Source organism: Leuresthes tenuis, unplaced genomic scaffold (assembly GCF_036924035.1).
Source record: "Leuresthes tenuis unplaced genomic scaffold, fLeuTen1.0.hap1 SCAF_20, whole genome shotgun sequence".
Classification (NCBI taxonomy): Eukaryota; Metazoa; Chordata; class Actinopteri; order Atheriniformes; family Atherinopsidae; genus Leuresthes; species Leuresthes tenuis.
This window is the reverse complement of record NW_027325374.1, coordinates 20,790,395-20,809,241: the sequence shown is the minus strand read 5'-3', so window position 1 is coordinate 20,809,241 and position 18,847 is coordinate 20,790,395. Positions and strand designations below refer to the sequence as shown.

The 18,847-nt window shown below is 39.8% G+C and overlaps 1 protein-coding gene across 3 annotated transcripts in view; it reads right to left on the bottom strand.

Annotated features, from left to right (window-relative positions):
• LOC140278002 (myosin heavy chain, skeletal muscle) overlaps positions 1-18,847 on the bottom strand; it is a 62,358-nt gene that overhangs the window by 21,274 nt on the left and 22,237 nt on the right. Inside the window, exons 1-6 of one of the 3 annotated variants that reach the window (XM_072372877.1) lie at positions 17,461-18,069; positions 14,168-14,395; positions 10,799-10,903; positions 8,939-9,025; positions 7,737-7,876; positions 3,516-3,606 (exon numbers count right to left, since the gene is read on the bottom strand). In XM_072372877.1, coding sequence (XP_072228978.1) covers positions 3,516-3,606; positions 7,737-7,876; positions 8,939-9,025; positions 10,799-10,903; positions 14,168-14,395; positions 17,461-17,613 — 804 coding nt within the window. In that variant the 5' untranslated portion in view covers positions 17,614-18,069. Of the gene's footprint in view, positions 1-3,515; positions 3,607-7,736; positions 7,877-8,938; positions 9,026-10,798; positions 10,904-14,167; positions 14,396-17,460; positions 18,070-18,847 lie in introns of those variants that run through there. The other 2 variants (XM_072372878.1, XM_072372879.1) reach the window with 2 other exon arrangements.

Below are 18,847 nucleotides of genomic sequence, written 5' to 3'. Positions count from 1 at the left end.
AAGCACTCTCAAAAAGTCAAACTGGATCATTTTTAAAACTTTAAATTGAACACTTGTGATTCAGCATATTTCGCATTGTACAAATTTCACAGCCCAAACGTCCCACAACAACAGACCTCGGGGCCGTGTCTGCGCTTTGTGTCCTCCAGCCAGCAGTGACCCGACCGAGTGGTGCTGCAGGTGGTGATTGATCAAGAGGGAGAGGATCCCTAACCTTCAGTGTAGGGCTAAGAGTTAATCTAAATCAGCTGGAAGCTTCTAGAAAGGAGACAAACTTGTGCTGAGGTCATTGCTGTGTTCAGTGTTCAGGGTACAACGTTCTGGGGAGTTGTGGAAGACAGTATGTGTTACAAAAATGTCTACATTTTACTGAAGAAGTTAAAAACTACAAAAGACAAACTGCACCTTTTCCACGTCATCATGCACTGAGCCCCATTTACAACTGTGTGCATCCGTGCGTTTCAGTGACAGGCCCACAGAGGCATGCTGGCTGCCTGGCAGGTACTGAAACATGGAAATGGAACAGATCCATTTCCAGATCCACTGATGTAGCTGCACTTGTGTTTTTCCTGCTGTAACAAGCCCAAATGTCTGCAGTAAGACAGATTCACATCAGAAAAAGTTAACTGCAGTCTTATTTCCTGTCACCAAATGATAAATAAGATGCATCTGTCACGATCTGTGTATTTTGTGTTTTTCATGTCTGGTCTCAGTTTTGCCATTTCCTCGACTTTTTCATCAGTTCCCTCCTGCCTGGTTGTCAGCTCCTCACTTATCCTCAGCTGCACTCATTCACCAATCACCCTCCTCTGTATTCAAACTCCCGGTTTCCTTCACTCTTTGTCAGATCTGTTTTCCTCAGATTGTCCACCCGTTTTGCAGTTGCTGCTTGTCTTTGTTTACCCCAGTTCTCGCCGGTTCCTTGTCGTTTTTGTGAGTTCTTTTTGTAATTGTATCCGGCTTTGCCACGCCTTTTTGAATAAAATAAATAGTTCTCTTTTCATTTTACCTCCTGGCTCTCGCTTGGTGTCTGCACCTGCATCCTCCTTCCTCGCCTCCACCATCGGACGTGACAGCAACATTATAGTCTGTTGAGAGTCAATGCTCTGTGTGTTGAACGACTAAGCATCAATCACATTTAAGGCTCCAGGATGAAATAAAATAATGCCACCTGGACTATTCCAAATGTTGAATTCAAGCGTGTATTTCCCTTTAACTGTTCACCATGAAGATGAGCAGACATTATACTAAAGTTGTATGTGGTTGCCATTTTTACCAGCACCTTAAAAGCTATGTGACAAGTGTGACGTCCTTATCTAAGGTGGAATTTTTCATATAACAAGCAAGTTTTGAAAAACAAACAAACAAAAAAAAAAGTTTAAAGGTAACAGGTTCCAAGATGTCTGCGAACAATACAGTGACTTATAATATCCACTGATTATGACTCCATATATCAAACGAACACCCAGTGCTACAGTTGGTTTACATCAATGAGTGAAAAAGGGGTTCAGAATTCAGCACAACGCCAGCAGACGTTACATAAAGTCACTGCAAACTGTTGAGGGAGTTCCTTGGATTAGTCATTTTTAAACTTATACAAAGTACATCCTCTCAGACCAAAATTGTAGTTTGCAGTTTGCAGGAATCTGAGCAGAGGCATTAGATCAGGGCTGGAAATCCAGGCCGGCTCATGGATCTATGCGGTTTATCTATGTTCCTTTTCCAGCATGATTCAAGATCTCGCTGTAATATTACTTCTCTCTCTCTCTCTCTTTTCCTGTGTCCATTTCTCTCCTTCTCCTCACATTTGCTAACTTTGACCAGCTGTGGTCAAACCTAACCCAGCAACAGGTAGGTGCAGATAACAGGAGACCCTTCCTCCCAAGATAGTCCTCCAGTTCCAGCACAAAACCAACCATAGATCCATACTGTCTATAAAAAACAAGCTGGCTGTCATTCTAACTGTAATTCATGAAGTTAACATGCTAAATATGGGCAAGTATAACTGTTCACTATTTTAGGATCAATTGTTGTCTGAGTACAAACAATTTGCATAAATCTCAGGTTCCATTCGTCTGTTTTCTTTCTGACAAAGAACATACACTTAGCTGATTGCATGACTGATAACTCTCACCCTCGTTGGTATGCATGTCACAGGTACAAAATCTAAATTTGAACAGTGGAGTAGATGAAAAAAAGTCATGTGAGTACTTAAAGTAGGTCGTAGCACTAGAGTTGTGTCAGAGTTGGCTTTGGTAAGGAAATAACAATGGTCAGCTGTGGGGAAGTTGCTCATTTGGAGTTTAATGGGATGAATCTAAGCCAATCTGTTTGCCATCTGGGGGCAATGATTATTCCTCATGACTATAAACTGCAAACCAGAATGAAAATTCAGCAACAATTCTCCTGATCAGTGGAGAGAGGGAAGAAATGTGAGCTGGGTTATCTCATATTTAGTTTTTTTCAAATACAATGAAAAAGAGAATTTTACATTATAGGCTGCCTTTTGTTTATTATTTGACACACACACACACACACACAGTCATGCCAGAAATAACAGCTGAACCCTGCATCTGAAGAATATCAAAAATAGAGGGAACTGTTACTCATTAGTACTTGCTCATGATCACACTATCAGAGTGAAGCGAAAGATGGTTATCAGCGTGGATGTAGGAGGTGAGTTCTAAACATCCCCTGACAGTCCGTGAAGTGACCGCTCCAATCACAGAGCAGGACACAGCAGCTCTGTTGACAGGCAGGAATGCATCACTCCACTGTGCTATGAGCTACAGCTCAGCTCCATGTTTATCTTTGTAATAAACTCAATATCCAGCCATGTGCCATTCAATACAACAGTCTGCCATTCCAACCAAATATTATAGTTATTGCTGATTAGTTTCTCCTCTACAGGACGAATGCATCAGAATGTAACCAGAAGAGCTTTTTTGTAAATATTTGCAATAATTCATCCTGAAAGCCAGTTTCCCTCTATTTCATCGGGTACTCATACTGGATATCACCACATCAGATGAATACCACCCAAAGAAGAAAAGGACTCCTCAAACTAAAAAAGAAACCGTGGATGACGAATAATGAAAGAAGGATCCATAACTTTGCTTATATCTGCATTAAGCCGTACACACGTGAAAAAGTCTACTTTGATTTTTGATTTTCAGGTTCAGCCTCATTGGTTGGTGAACTGAGCTGAATTTGATGCTCCAAAACTTTACCAAAACTACTGTGCAATTCCTCTTCAAATATTTAAAGGTTCAGTAACCAAACTTATAGGATACAGGTAAAGTATTGTCTCAATTCTTTGTTCCCCATCTCCTTCACATGAACTCTGCCAGGTAGCCCTGACCTGCTGATCATCACATCACAAAGTTTCACACAGGAAAGGTAAAGAAAAAAACCCAGTCTATACTGTCTATACTGTTATAAAAAAGGCTTGTCCTGTATTTTGGACATTTGATGGCCTTCTCAGGTACAAAGAATGCTGTAAAAACAGGCCTAACCTGCAGCTCCCTGCTCTTCCTCTGCAGTCCGATGTTGAGGGCCTCCTCTGCTTCCAGCTTGATGCTGGTACTGCTGATTTCCAAGTCCTTCCTTCAAAAAGAGAGAGAGTATGAAACCTAGATCAATTCAACCACCATAAAAACATCTGGTTGGATCAAACAGATAAATGCAATCATGCACTTCAAAAGCTACTTCAACTAGAAACATATTTACTAAAAACTTATGTGGAAGATGTTGGGAACCACCAGCGTTCTTCCAAGAGTTTACTGTGGGGCCAAACTGAGTAACTGAACAAGTAGACCCACGATCAGATGATCATTGCAATCTCTGACAATCTCTAACAATGAATTATCACGATTATATTTTGAAGACACAGATAAACGTACCTATTACATGTTTTTTGGTGACACTGGGCTCATGTAAAGTACTCATAGTCCTTATAACCATTGGAGGAAGCACCCCCCCACCCTCCTTTATTTTGTCCAAACAGCATGATATGGGGAACCTTCTGTGATGTGAGTGTACTGTGATAGGTCCAGATGACATAAGGGTACAATGAATGGCTAAACACACGAATGCTGTGCTAGAACCTGCCACTTCAAAAAAAGGAAAGAAAAGACATTAATGGTAGATTTATTCAGCCTATATGTGATGGGGAACTAAGTTTATCTGAGTGCTTCATGATTCGGTTCACCCAGCCATTCATACACACATAGAACACTGAGGTTAATGTGGGGGCTCAGGGTCATGCCCAAGGGTTGGGGATGAACTCATTAACCAACCATCTGCCTGGTTCTTAAGGCACTTTTGAGTTCTTATCTGTGGTGCAAATGCAACCACAAGTCCTGAGAAGTGCTTGGTCCCATTGGGGCCCTGCTGGAAGGATAAAGATCTCTGTAACACTTTAACATTTAGTCTTTTATAGTAGGTGGCCAAGCATGAAACCACTCCTAAGTTAAAGGAATGTAGTACGTTCTAAGAGCACAAGAGAAAGATTCTGGTCTGTTTCAGGGAAAAAAATTAATTACCAGCTTAAGTCTGAGTATAGCCTGGGATTCACTGCTAATTCTGCTATCTTACAGTGAAGCATGGTAGTGGCAGAATGATGCCATGTGAGGGGCTGTCAGAAACAGGGAGAGGTATATCAGAACTGAGGGAGTGACGATCCTCTGAAAAATCAGCTCCAGAGAGTAAAATCTGTGACTGGGAGATGGTTCACATTTTGCAGGGAGTTAGGAAATATAAATGCCTGAAGGACAAATTTCTGACTGTCAAAGCCCAAACTGAATCCTGACATCTGTTTTTATGGAAAATAGGTTTAATCTGACAATCTGCCAGGAGGATTGGAGTGAACTATCCCAATGTAAACATGCAAAGCTGTGTTATTGTACAACATGATGCTAATAAAGCTTCAGGGAAGTGGAAGCTGAGCCAAATTGACAGGTTTCATATCCCAATAAGGACTGTAAACCACAGTGCCTTCGCAATTAGGTGACTCACACTTTTTATGAATGTCGGAGGGGGGTCACACAGCTATCAATGCCAAAGAGAACAGGTCTTAACTTTTTAACAGACAGTATTATGGGTGTTTGCTGGATGTGCGTTTTTTTTCTGACAGATGCCTCTTGTCTTCAGTTGGTAGTTGCTGCAAGGTGATTCCATTTGATGTCATCTTACTGAGGGCAGACAGAGACATGTTGGGATCTTAAGGAATGCCTGGACTGTGGAGCAGGTACTGTACGGTCTCACCGAATCCAAAATCTGCTGCTTCAAGACAAGAGTGTCATACTGTATCAGTATCAAAAAGTTCTTGAGGTCCATCAGGACGTCTATTTCTTTAGGATAATAGATATGATCAGAGCAGCTTTCAGGTCGATGGAACATCCACATGTTGTCGTGACTAAGACCTGTTGTCACTTGCATGTGTTCTAAGTCCAGAGTAAATCTCACGAAAATTAGTCACCACATGTTTCAGCTTTATGGAGGCTCATTTAAGCATTTATGATGGTAAAATGCATGCTTTCTTTAAAGATAAACCTTTGACCTTTCTTTAAGCTCTTTGTGGCTAATTACATTTTATAGAGAATTCAACAGTGATGAAAAAGAAAACCCTGTGTGGTGCCTTGGTAAACTGGTGAAATGAAAAATCTGGAGAAAAAGAGCTGAAAACACATCTATGAGCCTGTACCAAGCAGCTCCATGAGGCAGGACTTGTGTGAGAAATGGTGTGTGCCACAATGGCCACATCTTATTGTTTTGGCTTGTCTTCATTGGCTCTATGTTATATCCAGTATGAAATTTAAAATCCTTCAAATCAAATGTAAAGCTGTTAATGGCCAATCTCCATTGTATTTTAAAAATCCCAATTTCTGTATTTACCCAACAGAGCACTTAGCTGCCGGACTGCAGACCTACTTTTGGCTCCTAGAGTTTCTAAAAGCAGAATGGGAGGCAGAGCCTCTCTACCTTAAAGATCAGACCAGAAACTTTCCTTTTTAATAAAAGCATATAGTTAGGGCTGGCTTGGGTGGCTCTTAGCCATTCCTTTAGGTGTGCTGCTATAGGCTACTGGCAGACCTCCCATGATGCACTGAGAACTTCTCTTTACTCTCCATGTACAGATGACATTATTGTTGTCATTAACTTGTATTTCTCTTTCTCAGCAGGTATTCTTGGCTTGATGTTATGATGCCTGTTGACCCCCTTTTTCCAGTCCTCGACACCCCCAGCTGGTGGAGGCAGATGGTTGTCCAGAGAGGTTTTTCTCTCCACTGTCGCCTCGTACATCCCGAGGACGGAGGATTGATTTCAACAGAAGTCTCGATATGGCCCAATGGCTTCTTTTTATGCACTGGTGTCATGTGAGCACAACTTTGGATTATAATGATTTGATTTAATTGTATTACAGTGAATTGGGTTGAAATGGTTTGTGTCTATAAAGCACCTTAAGATAACTCAAGATAACTTAAGATTGCTCTGAATTGGTGTGATCTGAAAAAAAACACTAACTGAACTGAATTAAATGGAAACACAAAAGTTTTTTCTTTGATGAGGAACAATTAACAGAAGCAGGGACAAAAAAAATACTATTTTGCTGGTAATAATAGATCTTGAAATTGGCTCTTTAGGTGCAAAAACAGAGTGTTTCAGAGTGTGCTGTCTTGCAGTGCAGCTTTTCCAACTGGCGCTAAAGATTAAAGTTTTTATTTTACGTTAATATCAGCATGCTAACATATTGACACTGATAATTGTAATGATGATGAGTCAGGAATTCACAGATTGTTTTATGAATACAATTAAGAAAATATTATCACAAAAACAGAATTATGTTTAATAAATCTTCTTTAAATGTCAGTATATCTCACTCTACTGTCTGATCTTGAACACAGCTTGCTAATAATTCTGATAGTGTTGCTATATATGACCCCTACCAGTCAGAAAAGTAATCTTCAGTGACTTTCACATGGTAGTTCATGTGGTTATAGCTACACAAGAAAAGTGAAGGGATCACTGAAGGAGGAGAACGTGAACATCTGTAGTTGACTTTTTATGGATAATCAGATAATAGTTGTTGAGGTGCATCAATAAACTCGTACATCCCAATTTCATTGTGGCACAAAAGAGCATTGTCTCAATCATTTGGATTCATTGTCTGTGATAAAGTCAGGGGGTGACCACTGACCTCAGGATTCATGGTCCATTCAGTTCATTTGTCATAAGCAACATGACCCACTAAATCCCAAAACGTCAGAATCACAGCAGCGCTAGATGAAAAGTTAGAGGTTCCCTGAAATGAGTCGGGTTCATTTTCTATCAACCATGAAACTCAGTTTTATTTCTAAATCACTTTTATTGTCTTTTCAACCACTCACAGTAATTTACACTCCATGCAATTTTCTCTCGCATACACTCACACATCAGTGATACATCGAGGGGACTGGAAGAGCCACTGACGTCCTTTTTAATGAATGACATGCTCTACTTAATCAGCCACAATGTCAGAAAATCATCAAAGTCTGAACGATTCATTTTCTGGGGTCCACAAAAGCAATCAGTGCAGTAGGTGTTGTTCATGTGTCAGGATGAAAGAGTTGGACTGACTGGCAGTTCACACAGCAACGCTGCCATTATGAATTAATGAACACCAGAAGCCAACAACACCTTTTAAAGGCAAACCTGAAAAATATTTGAAATGAGGAGAGAGTGAGAGTTTGACTTACCTTTTAATGAGGTCTTCCAGACCACTCCTCATCTTCTCTATCTCTCCATGATTCTCCTGAGTAGATCTGCTTTCACCCTCCATTTTCCTCCCTTTCTTCTCCAGCTGTCCACGCTGAAGCTGCTCCAGGTGGAACTCCAACTGAGCACAAGCGGACAAACCCTTATCCACAGAATCCTTTTTTTGTTGTGAGTTAATGCTACCAGCCTTTAGTTCCTCATCTTTTTTATCCTGCTAATGTTTCTTTTGTAAGTCAAGAGCCCCATTTAAAGTAAATGGGCTTTAATGTGCTTAAATGCTAAAAGGCATGGCATCTTTGTGTTTGACAAGAAGCTCTATACAATGGGGTTGTGTGTAGTTTCTGCAATTCTCAGTCAAGATCCACCCCTCACATCAGGTTTAAAAACCGGTAAGTCTTCAAACAAGCCCTTGATGTCATAGCGGCAACATCCATCTTTTATGGATAATCTTGAAACACAGCCTGCTGAGAACTGAACACTGGCATACAGTATAATCAGGGTGCGATTTGCCGGTGGGGATGGTGGGGACCGCTGTGACTGTGCTGTGATTTTGATCGACCGGGAGCGAGTCAGAGGCGTCGCACTCGCAGAAAGCAGTTTTATTTTAAAAACCCACCGGATTTTACTGCGTTTCACAAGTCCAACTTCCTATCTGCGTCATCCGCGCCAAAACAAAAGCTTAAATCAAATGGAGAAAAAAATGAAAAGAATCCAGAGCAGCATAAAGTCTATTTTACAGGACCACAAAAAAAAAAAATCAGAGAAAAAATATAACAGTAGATGAAACAAGATCCCTAGCTGAGGAGAGCTCCCAGGCCGGGGGGTCACCTTCTAATCCCTCGCCCCTATAAACTATGGTTGCGGGCTGCATTGAGCCAGGTCGCTTCGCTAAATGGCGAGAGGGTCGAGAGTGGCTTAATTTACCCGACTAACAAAACACATTGTGACATTGTGGTATTTCATGTGTTTTCTGTTGAACTGACATCGGGAAATAATTCAATTTTTATTTTTATTTGGCAAATTTAAAAACAATGTTTTGAGAAAATATTTCCGCAAATGCAGTGGTTCACGAACCACTGCATTAAATCTAACCTGAACACACAAGCTATTATTCAATCATCCAGTCGACATGTAAGATTTTGTCATGGACCATTGTGCTGTGCTTTGGAGAATATGCACTCACATCTTCAGCCTGCATCTGAAGCTTGGTTTTCTCTTTGGTCAGTAGGTTCACCTTCTCCTCTTCAATCTGCAGGTCCTCGATGGCCTGCTGTTTGGATGAAACAAGATATCTGAGACTGGGATGCACATATCCCTAAATCCATCACATGGCTTTACATCCATCAGGCTGCAAAACTGCCACTTTGGAAAGTTTGTAAAAACAAATGTCAGAAGTTCAGCTTGATTTGACGGTCATTCTCCGTCTTCTCATCAACTGCAACCAAAGCCAGCAGAGAAACGAGTTGAAACAGTACATTCTCTTTCTTCTCACAGACTCTTCCTTGTATTCCACACTAAATCCAGAAACTAATGTTCGAAACATAAAAAGGTCCAGTACAAAATTGTCCCCAGTGATTACACAATAAAGCTGGCTGCTACTGCTGGTAAACGCAGCTGAGAGGCATTAACGAACAGGGCCTCTTATAGCTGTTGTCGAGGGTGATGAGGTTGTCAGAGGTTACGATTTCTTTAGTTTACTAAGCATCTGTTCTTTCAGAAATGAGAGAGTGCTGCATGTCTGGAAGGCAGCACATTCATCATGAGGGCCACTTTTGGCAGGTCTGCTGGCCATATGGTTCTATTTTCTTTCACCTATGTTTCTTTCTCATTCAAGCAGCAACCAGGGAATCTGTATCAGCTCTGAGAATGGGACAAGGCACCAGAGGACAATCACAAATAAAGCCATTGCTGTGGGCATGGTTTACACTTGGGGTTCACATGGATTTTTATTTCAGAGCTTGAACCACATAAAACAATCTTCACTGGAAGTAGAGTTGTTCTTTTGTCAGGGAAATCTGCGGGGAAAGCATGCACACTATTCCTTAAATATTCACAAGTTGCACCTTGTGAAGGTGCTAGCAGCATACATGATAACACTTTGGGGGTTCGGGAGTAGGATAACTTTGATAAGACCATTAAGAAAGCTTAATGTTTGCCTGCTTTATCCATTCAACAACCAGTTGAATTGTGTGTTTGGGGCCATTGTTCTGCTTCAGATGGATTTGCACAACACAAATTTCTTGCTTCGCTTACAAATCAAAGGAGTGGAGTTTAAAAGATGTTGGCATTAGACACTGCCAACAAAACAATGCTACTGGATGCGTTACAGGAATTGTAGAATCTAAAGCTTTTGGAGGCTTACAAGTCAGGATATCTTAGACCCTGCTCCATCAAGATTCCGTCAAGATCAATAAGATTCAATGTGATCCATTGGTTTCCTTTTTTTGGGTTTCTTTTCCAAGGCCATTTTTTAGCATTATATCATAATTGTTTGGCATTACATAGAGTTATAATTAATTGAATTGCGTTTAATTGGAATGCAATGAATTGGACTAACTTTGACAAACTAGGCTGGGTTGCACTGTATCTATTTTGACTTGATTTAAACTTGTTTGCTTTCTCTTTAAAATTATTTGAATTTATTTGAATTTATTTGTTGTGAATCGGTGCTTCACAAATGAACGGAATTAAATTGAATAAGCAGTTTCACCATGTTTTACATCTCTGATGCTGTAATACTTTATACCGTACATTGTACCTTTAAGACATATTCATGATTTTTACAAAAGAAGACGATGCCAATGAGAACACAGTTCTATTCACATAGCAAGAAATTCAGTGGTGGCCATAACAGCTATTTTTCTTGCATCGTCACATTGTTCTTCTTCTGCTTTTTACCCCTTTTCGTCTAAAAAGTACAGGGTGGCGCCCTCTGAATGGGAGGTCAAGTGTATATGATAAAGTTGACCTCACACTGGCAAGGGCAAGCACTGAAACAACGATTTCCATGATTTGGTCTCACAAGCATTTACTGCACGCTTACTTGGCTGAGCTCCATCAGATGTTCCTTCTCCCTCTGGAGCTTCTGCAGTGCTTCGTCCCTGTGAAGAAGTTGCTCCGACAGCCTCCTCACCTCGCTGTCAGACAACTACAGCAGAGGGAGAAGCCACGCATTAACAGACAGTTTTAAGAATGCGCAACATCAGGGGCTTCATATCATATCAGATAATATTATGTGCAATTTTGAATCGGCAAAAATAATCATACAAAGCAACGTTCCTTTGTTCAAATCTCACTCTACTAAAAAAACTCCTCTCTGTGGTTCCAATCTAACGACTCTGACTCTGCAGCAGCACCGTTAAACAATTATGCCTTTTCGTAGAAACAGATGTCATTATTTTGCCTTTTTCTAATGCACATCAAAGCTTTCCCTCTACATGTGAAATCCTGCCTCCAATTAAAGACACAAGGACCTAATGAGAAAAGTGTGACAGCAGACGTAGATATGTCCTGTTGATCGGGGCACATATGTTTATAGTGAGTTTCAGGACTGACAGATGAGTTAAATCCTTTGCTCCTTTGGATCAAACAAATTATACCCAGATAGGGTTATGATGAGAGCATACCACTAACATCAGACACAGACATTTTATTTTTGAAAAACCTGTGTCAGCTCCAATATGAAACAAGTCTGGTCTTGTCGCACCTTCTCAGTCACGTGACCCCCCCCCGTTCTTTATTTTCACCATGTGGGGGACCAGTTAAGCAAGAAAATCTTCAACAAAAACCATTGGATCAAGTTCTCAACATCCTATCCTTGAATAAAATGATCTGAGTACATTTTCAAAGACTAAGTCAACACCTCTCTGCTCCACTGAGAACTCTTGGACCACCGTCACATACAATTTTGTGTGTGCAGTACATTCTTGTGACATTCCTGAACAAAAGATAGCATCTTAATCCCTTAATACACCTCAGAGAGACAGATAAAGGGTTTGTTGAGGGGGCTGTAACGGAGCTGCCAGAGCAGCCTCTGCTTGTCAGCGTCTGCACATAAGAGTCTGTATGGAAAAACTTCAAGAGATCAAGGGGGAATCAGCAGCAGAACATTTTTACTGTGATCTGAAATTTACGACTCACTGTCTGTACATTAATTCATTATGTTCAACTTGCACATAATTTTATGAAGCGATTAACCAAGGGTGGAAATCAAAGATAAAATCTCCATGTGACAGCTTGCTAACTTTATACTTCTGAGCTCCACTAGCTGGTGAGCAGCTACTTAAACATGCTTAAGACTTGCTATGATATGAGCAAGTTGCTTCTTGTGAAACAGAAGCATGTGGTTAAAAGAACTTACCAGGAAAATAGAGGAAAAGCTTATTATTGCAACAGACAGTGTCCCATTTGAGTACAGATAAAATCGGGGTGTCGGATCTACCTAAGTTCCTGCGTTTACCAGTTACATAACACATGTAACTGGTAAACGCAGTTACATGTGTTATGTAACTGCGTTTTGCTTCATGTTTGGTTCTTTATTTTGTGCTTAACATATTGGTATTGCTGCAGTCTAGGATATTGAATGCTCTGTTATTTATTACAAAAACCATAGAAACAAATTTCCTGTATAACTCACAAGGTCAGACATTCCAGCTAAACTGTGACAAGTCAATACTGACTGCCTCAACTGCTTTCAACTTCTCTCAAATATCACATAACTGTACCTTAACACAACTCCTTCCTTACAGTCTTTCACTAACAAACTATGTGAGACACCAACATTCAGTTATTTTCAGTCAGGCTATGCTATACGCAGTGTCAGCAAGCACATACTGGATGTAACTCCAGTTCTGTATAGTGTTGCTCTAATGGACCTAGAATTCATATTAAAAAAGCATAGTAAATCTGACAAGCCTAGCCGGTCTGGTCCCAACACAAATGACATCTCTGTATGTGGAAACATGTGGAACAATCTGAGCTGTGGGCTTGTCTTGGTTGCGTTGGTGCTGTTACTGGTTCTTTAGCTTTGCTCTGGTATGGAAAAAACAGATAAAGTCAAGATAAACAAAGATCTGCTTTGGGATGGAGTGACACTGAGTTACATAATAAAGATTTCAAGTACAGCTGTTGTTTGAGCTTTTCACCTGTGCATCTTTTCTCCTTATGGTTTTTGACACTACTCGCCCTGTGATAGACCGGCGATTTGTCCAGGGTGTACTCCACTTCTCGCCCAATTACAGCTGGGATAGGCTCCAGCCATCCTGCCATGCTGGGTTGGATTAAGCAGGTATAGAAAATAGATGGATGGATGGACACTTCATACTATTTGTTATGCAATCCATTGTTGTTGGTCCTTTCTAGCTTTAGCTGACTTTCAGCCACTCAGTAATTGATCAGTGTCATCTCTGAAGTCTACGTGCTGTAAGACACTACCCGGGTGTACCTCACTCAACCCCACTGAAAAAAAAGGGGGGGGAGGAAATCATATTCCTGTCCCACTGACATCTATAGCCCTGGGCATCCGGAACTGCCCCAGATTTTTTTAAATCCCTAGATCTAAAAAGAGAACTGTTTGGAAAGGGACAGTTATTTTTAATAAAATACTTGGCAGGTGAGTCTACCCTGTGTGAGTATTGACCCTGTGTAATTCTCAAATTTTTTGTCATAATCTAAGCCCAATCACATGTATGGTTTGAACCAGACTCAGACGGCTGACGCAGTTTTTTCAACATGATCCAATGCTGACAGTGCAGGGACAGTCACAGAGTGGCAAAGTGCTGTATTGAGCTCGGAGCATCTTGGGGAAAGCAAAAAAAAAAATAGGATCTTTTCATTTATTCCATTAGTTGCTCAGAATAATCTCAGCCCTCAGCAGCAGCACTTCTCGTTCTTTTTTTCTTTTGATCCTGCCGTTCCGAAACAATGATTCTTGACAATGTTTTACGATTAGTATGGCCAAACAAAAATATGAAATATACCTCAATGCTAACATCCAGTGATATAATACGCTGTAAATGTTTAAGCAGTATGTTGCTGCTGCATTCACAGTAAACCCACTGTACCTAAATATTTATGGTGTACTTTAGAAAAAAAGCATCTACTCACTACTTAGAGTTTTTTTTTAGTTTTTTTTTTTTTTGGATGAAAGAAAAATCTATTATTAGAGTGTACATAGATGCCAGCCAAATGCTCAAAGACCCTGACCCACAACCCACAGGACCCAACGAATATATATATATATATGTGTGTGTGTATACATACACATACTGTACATATATCTTCATATTTGATCTAAGTATATTTGAAGACTCACAGCCATTTCAGTTGTAACAGTTTGTCTGTCTGCCTTAACATAAAAGTTCTCACTATTCTAAAGAAAAACATCCTGTGCTGCACTTTGAAAGTGTTGTACCTGTTTATCCTGCTCAGCCACAGTCAGGGCGCTCTCCATATCATCCAGGTCTTGTCTGAGGCTGCTACACTCTGCCTCCAGCCTGTTCCTGTGGAGGGACAGCTGGACTGAGCAGACCTCCTCCTCCTCCAGCCGATCCGAAAGGCCTGACAGCTGACGCTCCAGCTCACGACGGGCCTTCTCCAGTTGGACACAGCGCTGCTCAGACACCTGGGAGCTTTCCTGTTCCTAGAGATTAATAAACACAATAGGAGTTTAATGTGCACTGTGAGAAATTATTTATTTCATGAAGCTTTTTTTTTTTGTTGCCTTTTTCAATTTCTTAATGAACTCTATGCTTAACTTTATGCTCCCTTAAGTTCATGGAGCTCTGTATACTAACCTGAAAATCTGAAATTTATTTACATCAGTCTTATCAATAATACATAAACTGTAACTTTGGAGAGTTGATTAGTTAGTTGGAGTAAAAAAAAGAAGGATAAGGTCAAAGGTAAAAAAAAATAAAATGCCACAATTAGTAAAAGGAAAAGGGATAAAAGGCTCATTTAAAAGGATCAGCTAAATAAAAGAAGCTGAAGCAAAAATCAAGACGGTTCGTTCGAACAAAGAAGCTCTTACTGCAGGCTCAAGATTAAAACTTATTCCCTTTTAAGTCAGAAGGAAGCTTCTTATTGTTAGTTTGAACATATTGCAGAACTAAGAGGCAACACAATGACGTGCAGCACTGACCAGATAAGCAAGTTCTCCTAAACGCTAAATCACTTTGTCAACTGCCATAACAGGAGTGAAAGGACCCGATTGTTAGAGCCTCTGGTTACTGTTACTTTCTCATGGGCCAGTCGTCAGGGCCAAGGCATTTGGAATGAAACGATAACATTCCCAAATATCTGGGCATATGGGAAATGATCAGGCAGCCACATTTCCATCTGCATTCATTTCCATACAAGCCATCGGTTTGAGTTCTTTCCACGTCTTTTTTGAAATGTCTTTACATTATTTCTTTTTTGGACTTTCACCTAGTCACTTATGAATAGCTGTTAGCAGGTATGAATAGAGTACAAACCCATTCAACAAACAAAGAACATGTGCGCACAGTTGCTCACGTTTGCCCATATGTTGAGTCACGTGAGTTAAACCATAATATATCATCCTCGTAAAAACACTTCTCAGGGTATAAGTTCAAAGTGATTGAGTAATACTCAGTGTTTTTATATCAGAACTGTCTGACAGATGAGCTGCTCACTTCTGCATCTGTCATGTTCGAAATATATTACTTTCACTAGATTTCTAACTAAACTTTTATTTAATAAAAGTTCAAACTTCTTCATGTAATTTAATTGCTGTTTGTTTGGTAAAGTTTGCGTTTGTGATACAATCAATTGGACGCAGAATTTTTTTAATTCTCAGCAGTGATAATGTTCACCATTTTATCATTACCATTTGTTTTGGTTTTTTTGCACCCGAGTATTACTATTAACCATTTATCTGGTACTGTTTCATATTTTAGTAATACGGTATGTCATAGTTTTAGCTAATCTCAGCAAACAAAAAAATTATCCTTGGTATGTAAGCTAAAGATCGCTTTGGAACGTCCGTAATATGTGTCACTATGTGGGGTTCCCTTTTAGTTGCTGGAACATTGTTTGCAAGACATAACCAAGCTGTACACACATATATGTGCATTTGTTTTTCTATCTCATGTGGAAACTCGTTTTGTCATTAATGTTTCGATACACATCTTCTGAAAACAACATTGTCAAAGTGAATGATTTTATATGTGTACACATGAACTCACAATCAACATCTAATTAACCTCCCAGAAAATTTCTGATGTCCATCATGTGTAAACATGTTTACACACACATACATGCACACACAGTCTGATGAATTTCCCAGAAGGTCATCTGCTAATCGAAAGGTTGATTGTTTGGTCCTCAGCTTCCTCAGTCCACATGTTGAAGTATCCTTTGAAAAGACAATGTATTCCATGTTGCCTTTGATACTTTCACTGGCATGTGTGTGTGTGTATGTGTTTGTGTATGAAAAAGTAAGAAAGCATGGCGTCGCGTATAAGATTGGGCGCTATAAAATTATAGTGTCTATTTATCTTTGTCCTAAAAGGTTTTTTTGAACAAAGAGAACATTAAACAAGGTACCAAATGAAAGATCCCTGAAGCCTCAATTTAGTCTTTTTCAAAACATCGCATCAAGACAAAAAGACAACTTATTACAGACACGGACAAAGTGTCAGTAACAGCCTGCCAAGAACTTTGTAGTGGCAAATAGTAGTGGATGTTGTAAATGTCTTATGGAAGTAGTGTACATCTCCTTTACTTGCTGGGATGCTAGTAAGCTAACTAGCATTAGCTAAAAGGGCCATTCGGTTTTTTTAATGAGCTATCATTAGCTACCATGGACATTTTTTAAAAAAACATCTTAAAACACACCTGTTCAGGTGCATCTTCTTTTAAGGAGTCATGTTATTTTGACTGTTTCTGTCTGTTGGTTTTGTCTTTGTATTTTTATTTTATTTGTGTGTGTACCTGTTTCATGATTTTAACTAGCTACCTTGACGGTGTTATGTGAAGCACTTTGTGAGGTTTTTTTCCTCTGCGAAAAGTGCTATATAAATAAATTTTACTTACTTACTTACTATCTATTACTTTATGCTTAGAATGGCTTGTATACAGTTGAATATAATTTTACATTTTATGTTCAAGAAAATAATGACAATGATAACAATTTGAAAACTTTTATCCAATGTTAACTTGCTAGACTTTTTTTTTTCCTTCTAACCATTTATTCAACACTTTAACTAGCTAACTGCTTTGATTTCTGTTTTGACTTCCCTGCTATTTTTGTGGTGTAGTTTTCTTGATCATTTTTAAAACAGGATTAGTCCAGCTAATTGTTTCTCTGGGCTTAACATATTAAAATTTCAACTGGTGCTCCAGTTTTTACTCATGACACAAAAACTTATAGCAGCTCTGTTTTACTTTTTGTCATTTACATCCTGCCAACCTTAAGATGTGTAGTAAATACCGATCCTTGGTCGTCAGATTTTAAATTTTGCTTAAAATTTTTCACATGACTAGCATTCCCATTTTAGCACGTGACATTTAATCATATTATGGCTGAATTCCATTTAGTTAGTTACAGTATGTTCGACAGTATTATGGGCTAGAGTAATAAATGTATTATGAAACAAAGTTCTTTGCCTTTAACTCTTACAGTACTACGTGAAAATAAAAAATATCCCACAATTCATTATTTGTGTTGTCTGTGTTACCCACGGCTGCTAATCTTTGCTCCAGTGTGGTGCTGTAGCCATCCCAGTCCAATTCCTCAGGTTCTGGTTGTGGTCCAAGATTAGCTTGGTTCCCATTGGCTTCCTCAGAGTCATCAGAGAGGGAGTGGCAATGCTGGCAACGCTTCACAGACATCATCTTAGTGATACTTCCACAAGCCTATACACTGTCTTACTTTGCAGACTTTATCTGTTTCACAATGTAGTGACTTGTCCGAGACTGTGCAACTGCAGAAAGGCTGAGGCTCTTCTTTTTCTTCTACTATGTATGGCATGCAGCTGCTCTTAAATATCCAGGTGGGTTTGAGTAGGAGGAATGGAAGTAATTCACAGTCTGAAGGTGCTCCGGTCTGTACTCTCAGATCCACTCTCTTGTGGCACACTTCTCTGCTCACTTTTCTTTGTCTTCATCTGTCAGCACTTTCGTCCTTTCATTTTTTTCTTCTCTCGCTTTCAAACAACCTTTCATCTGTGTTTCATTTTAGGGTGCGCTGGTACACTGCTGTATTCCAAGATTTCCTCTGCACCTTAGTCCAACCACTAGTAACCTACTGAAAGCAGCCTCTGCTCAGTCCGTCCTTAAAGTGTTTCACTAAAACAACCTCCTCTCCTGTCTATTTACCCCACAGTCTCCTCCTCCAGAAACAGGTGGCTCTCCCCAGTTTGCAGTGGTGGTGGTGGGGGGGTTCCTAAGGTATCCCACAAGGGAGGTGGTGGGTATAGGATGTCAGGTCAAAGGAAAAGCCTGAAACATTGCGCTGTACTACCACAGAAACTCAGCCCTCAGCTGGACCATCAAAGCCACAGGACAGAGGAGACAAGAAAACAAGGACAGTATTTCAGTAAGAATGCATTTTCTTCCCTCAGTTATAATTGACATAAATGCCTTATGCGCACACACCCACATAGTCCCCCACAATGCCATGGCATTCATCTTAGCAAGAACAAGAAGACTTATTGTGCTTCAACTCAAGTGTGTCTGGTTTTTGAGAATATGTCACAGAGACTCACAAAAAGTAGACTTAACATTTCCCTATCTAGAGTCAACATCAGTCAGGGGCATAATGATTAATAGAATGATTAATAATCCATGGGAAAACGTCGGAGCTTCAGAATCAAAACAATGCTATCTATAGATATCCTCACTAATCTCCATACTTAAATGTATCCACAAAAACTAAAATGAACTGGAACAAGTTTAACATTTCAACTTTGTAGTACATCTGGAACTTCAGTACATACCAAGTACTATGTAAAGTGCACCTGACACAACGCTTGCATACATTTTCCATTATGAAATACAAACATCTTCAGCTGCAATTTCAGCTGCAATTTCAACAATTCAAGTGGAAGAATAATGTTTTCACTTTGGT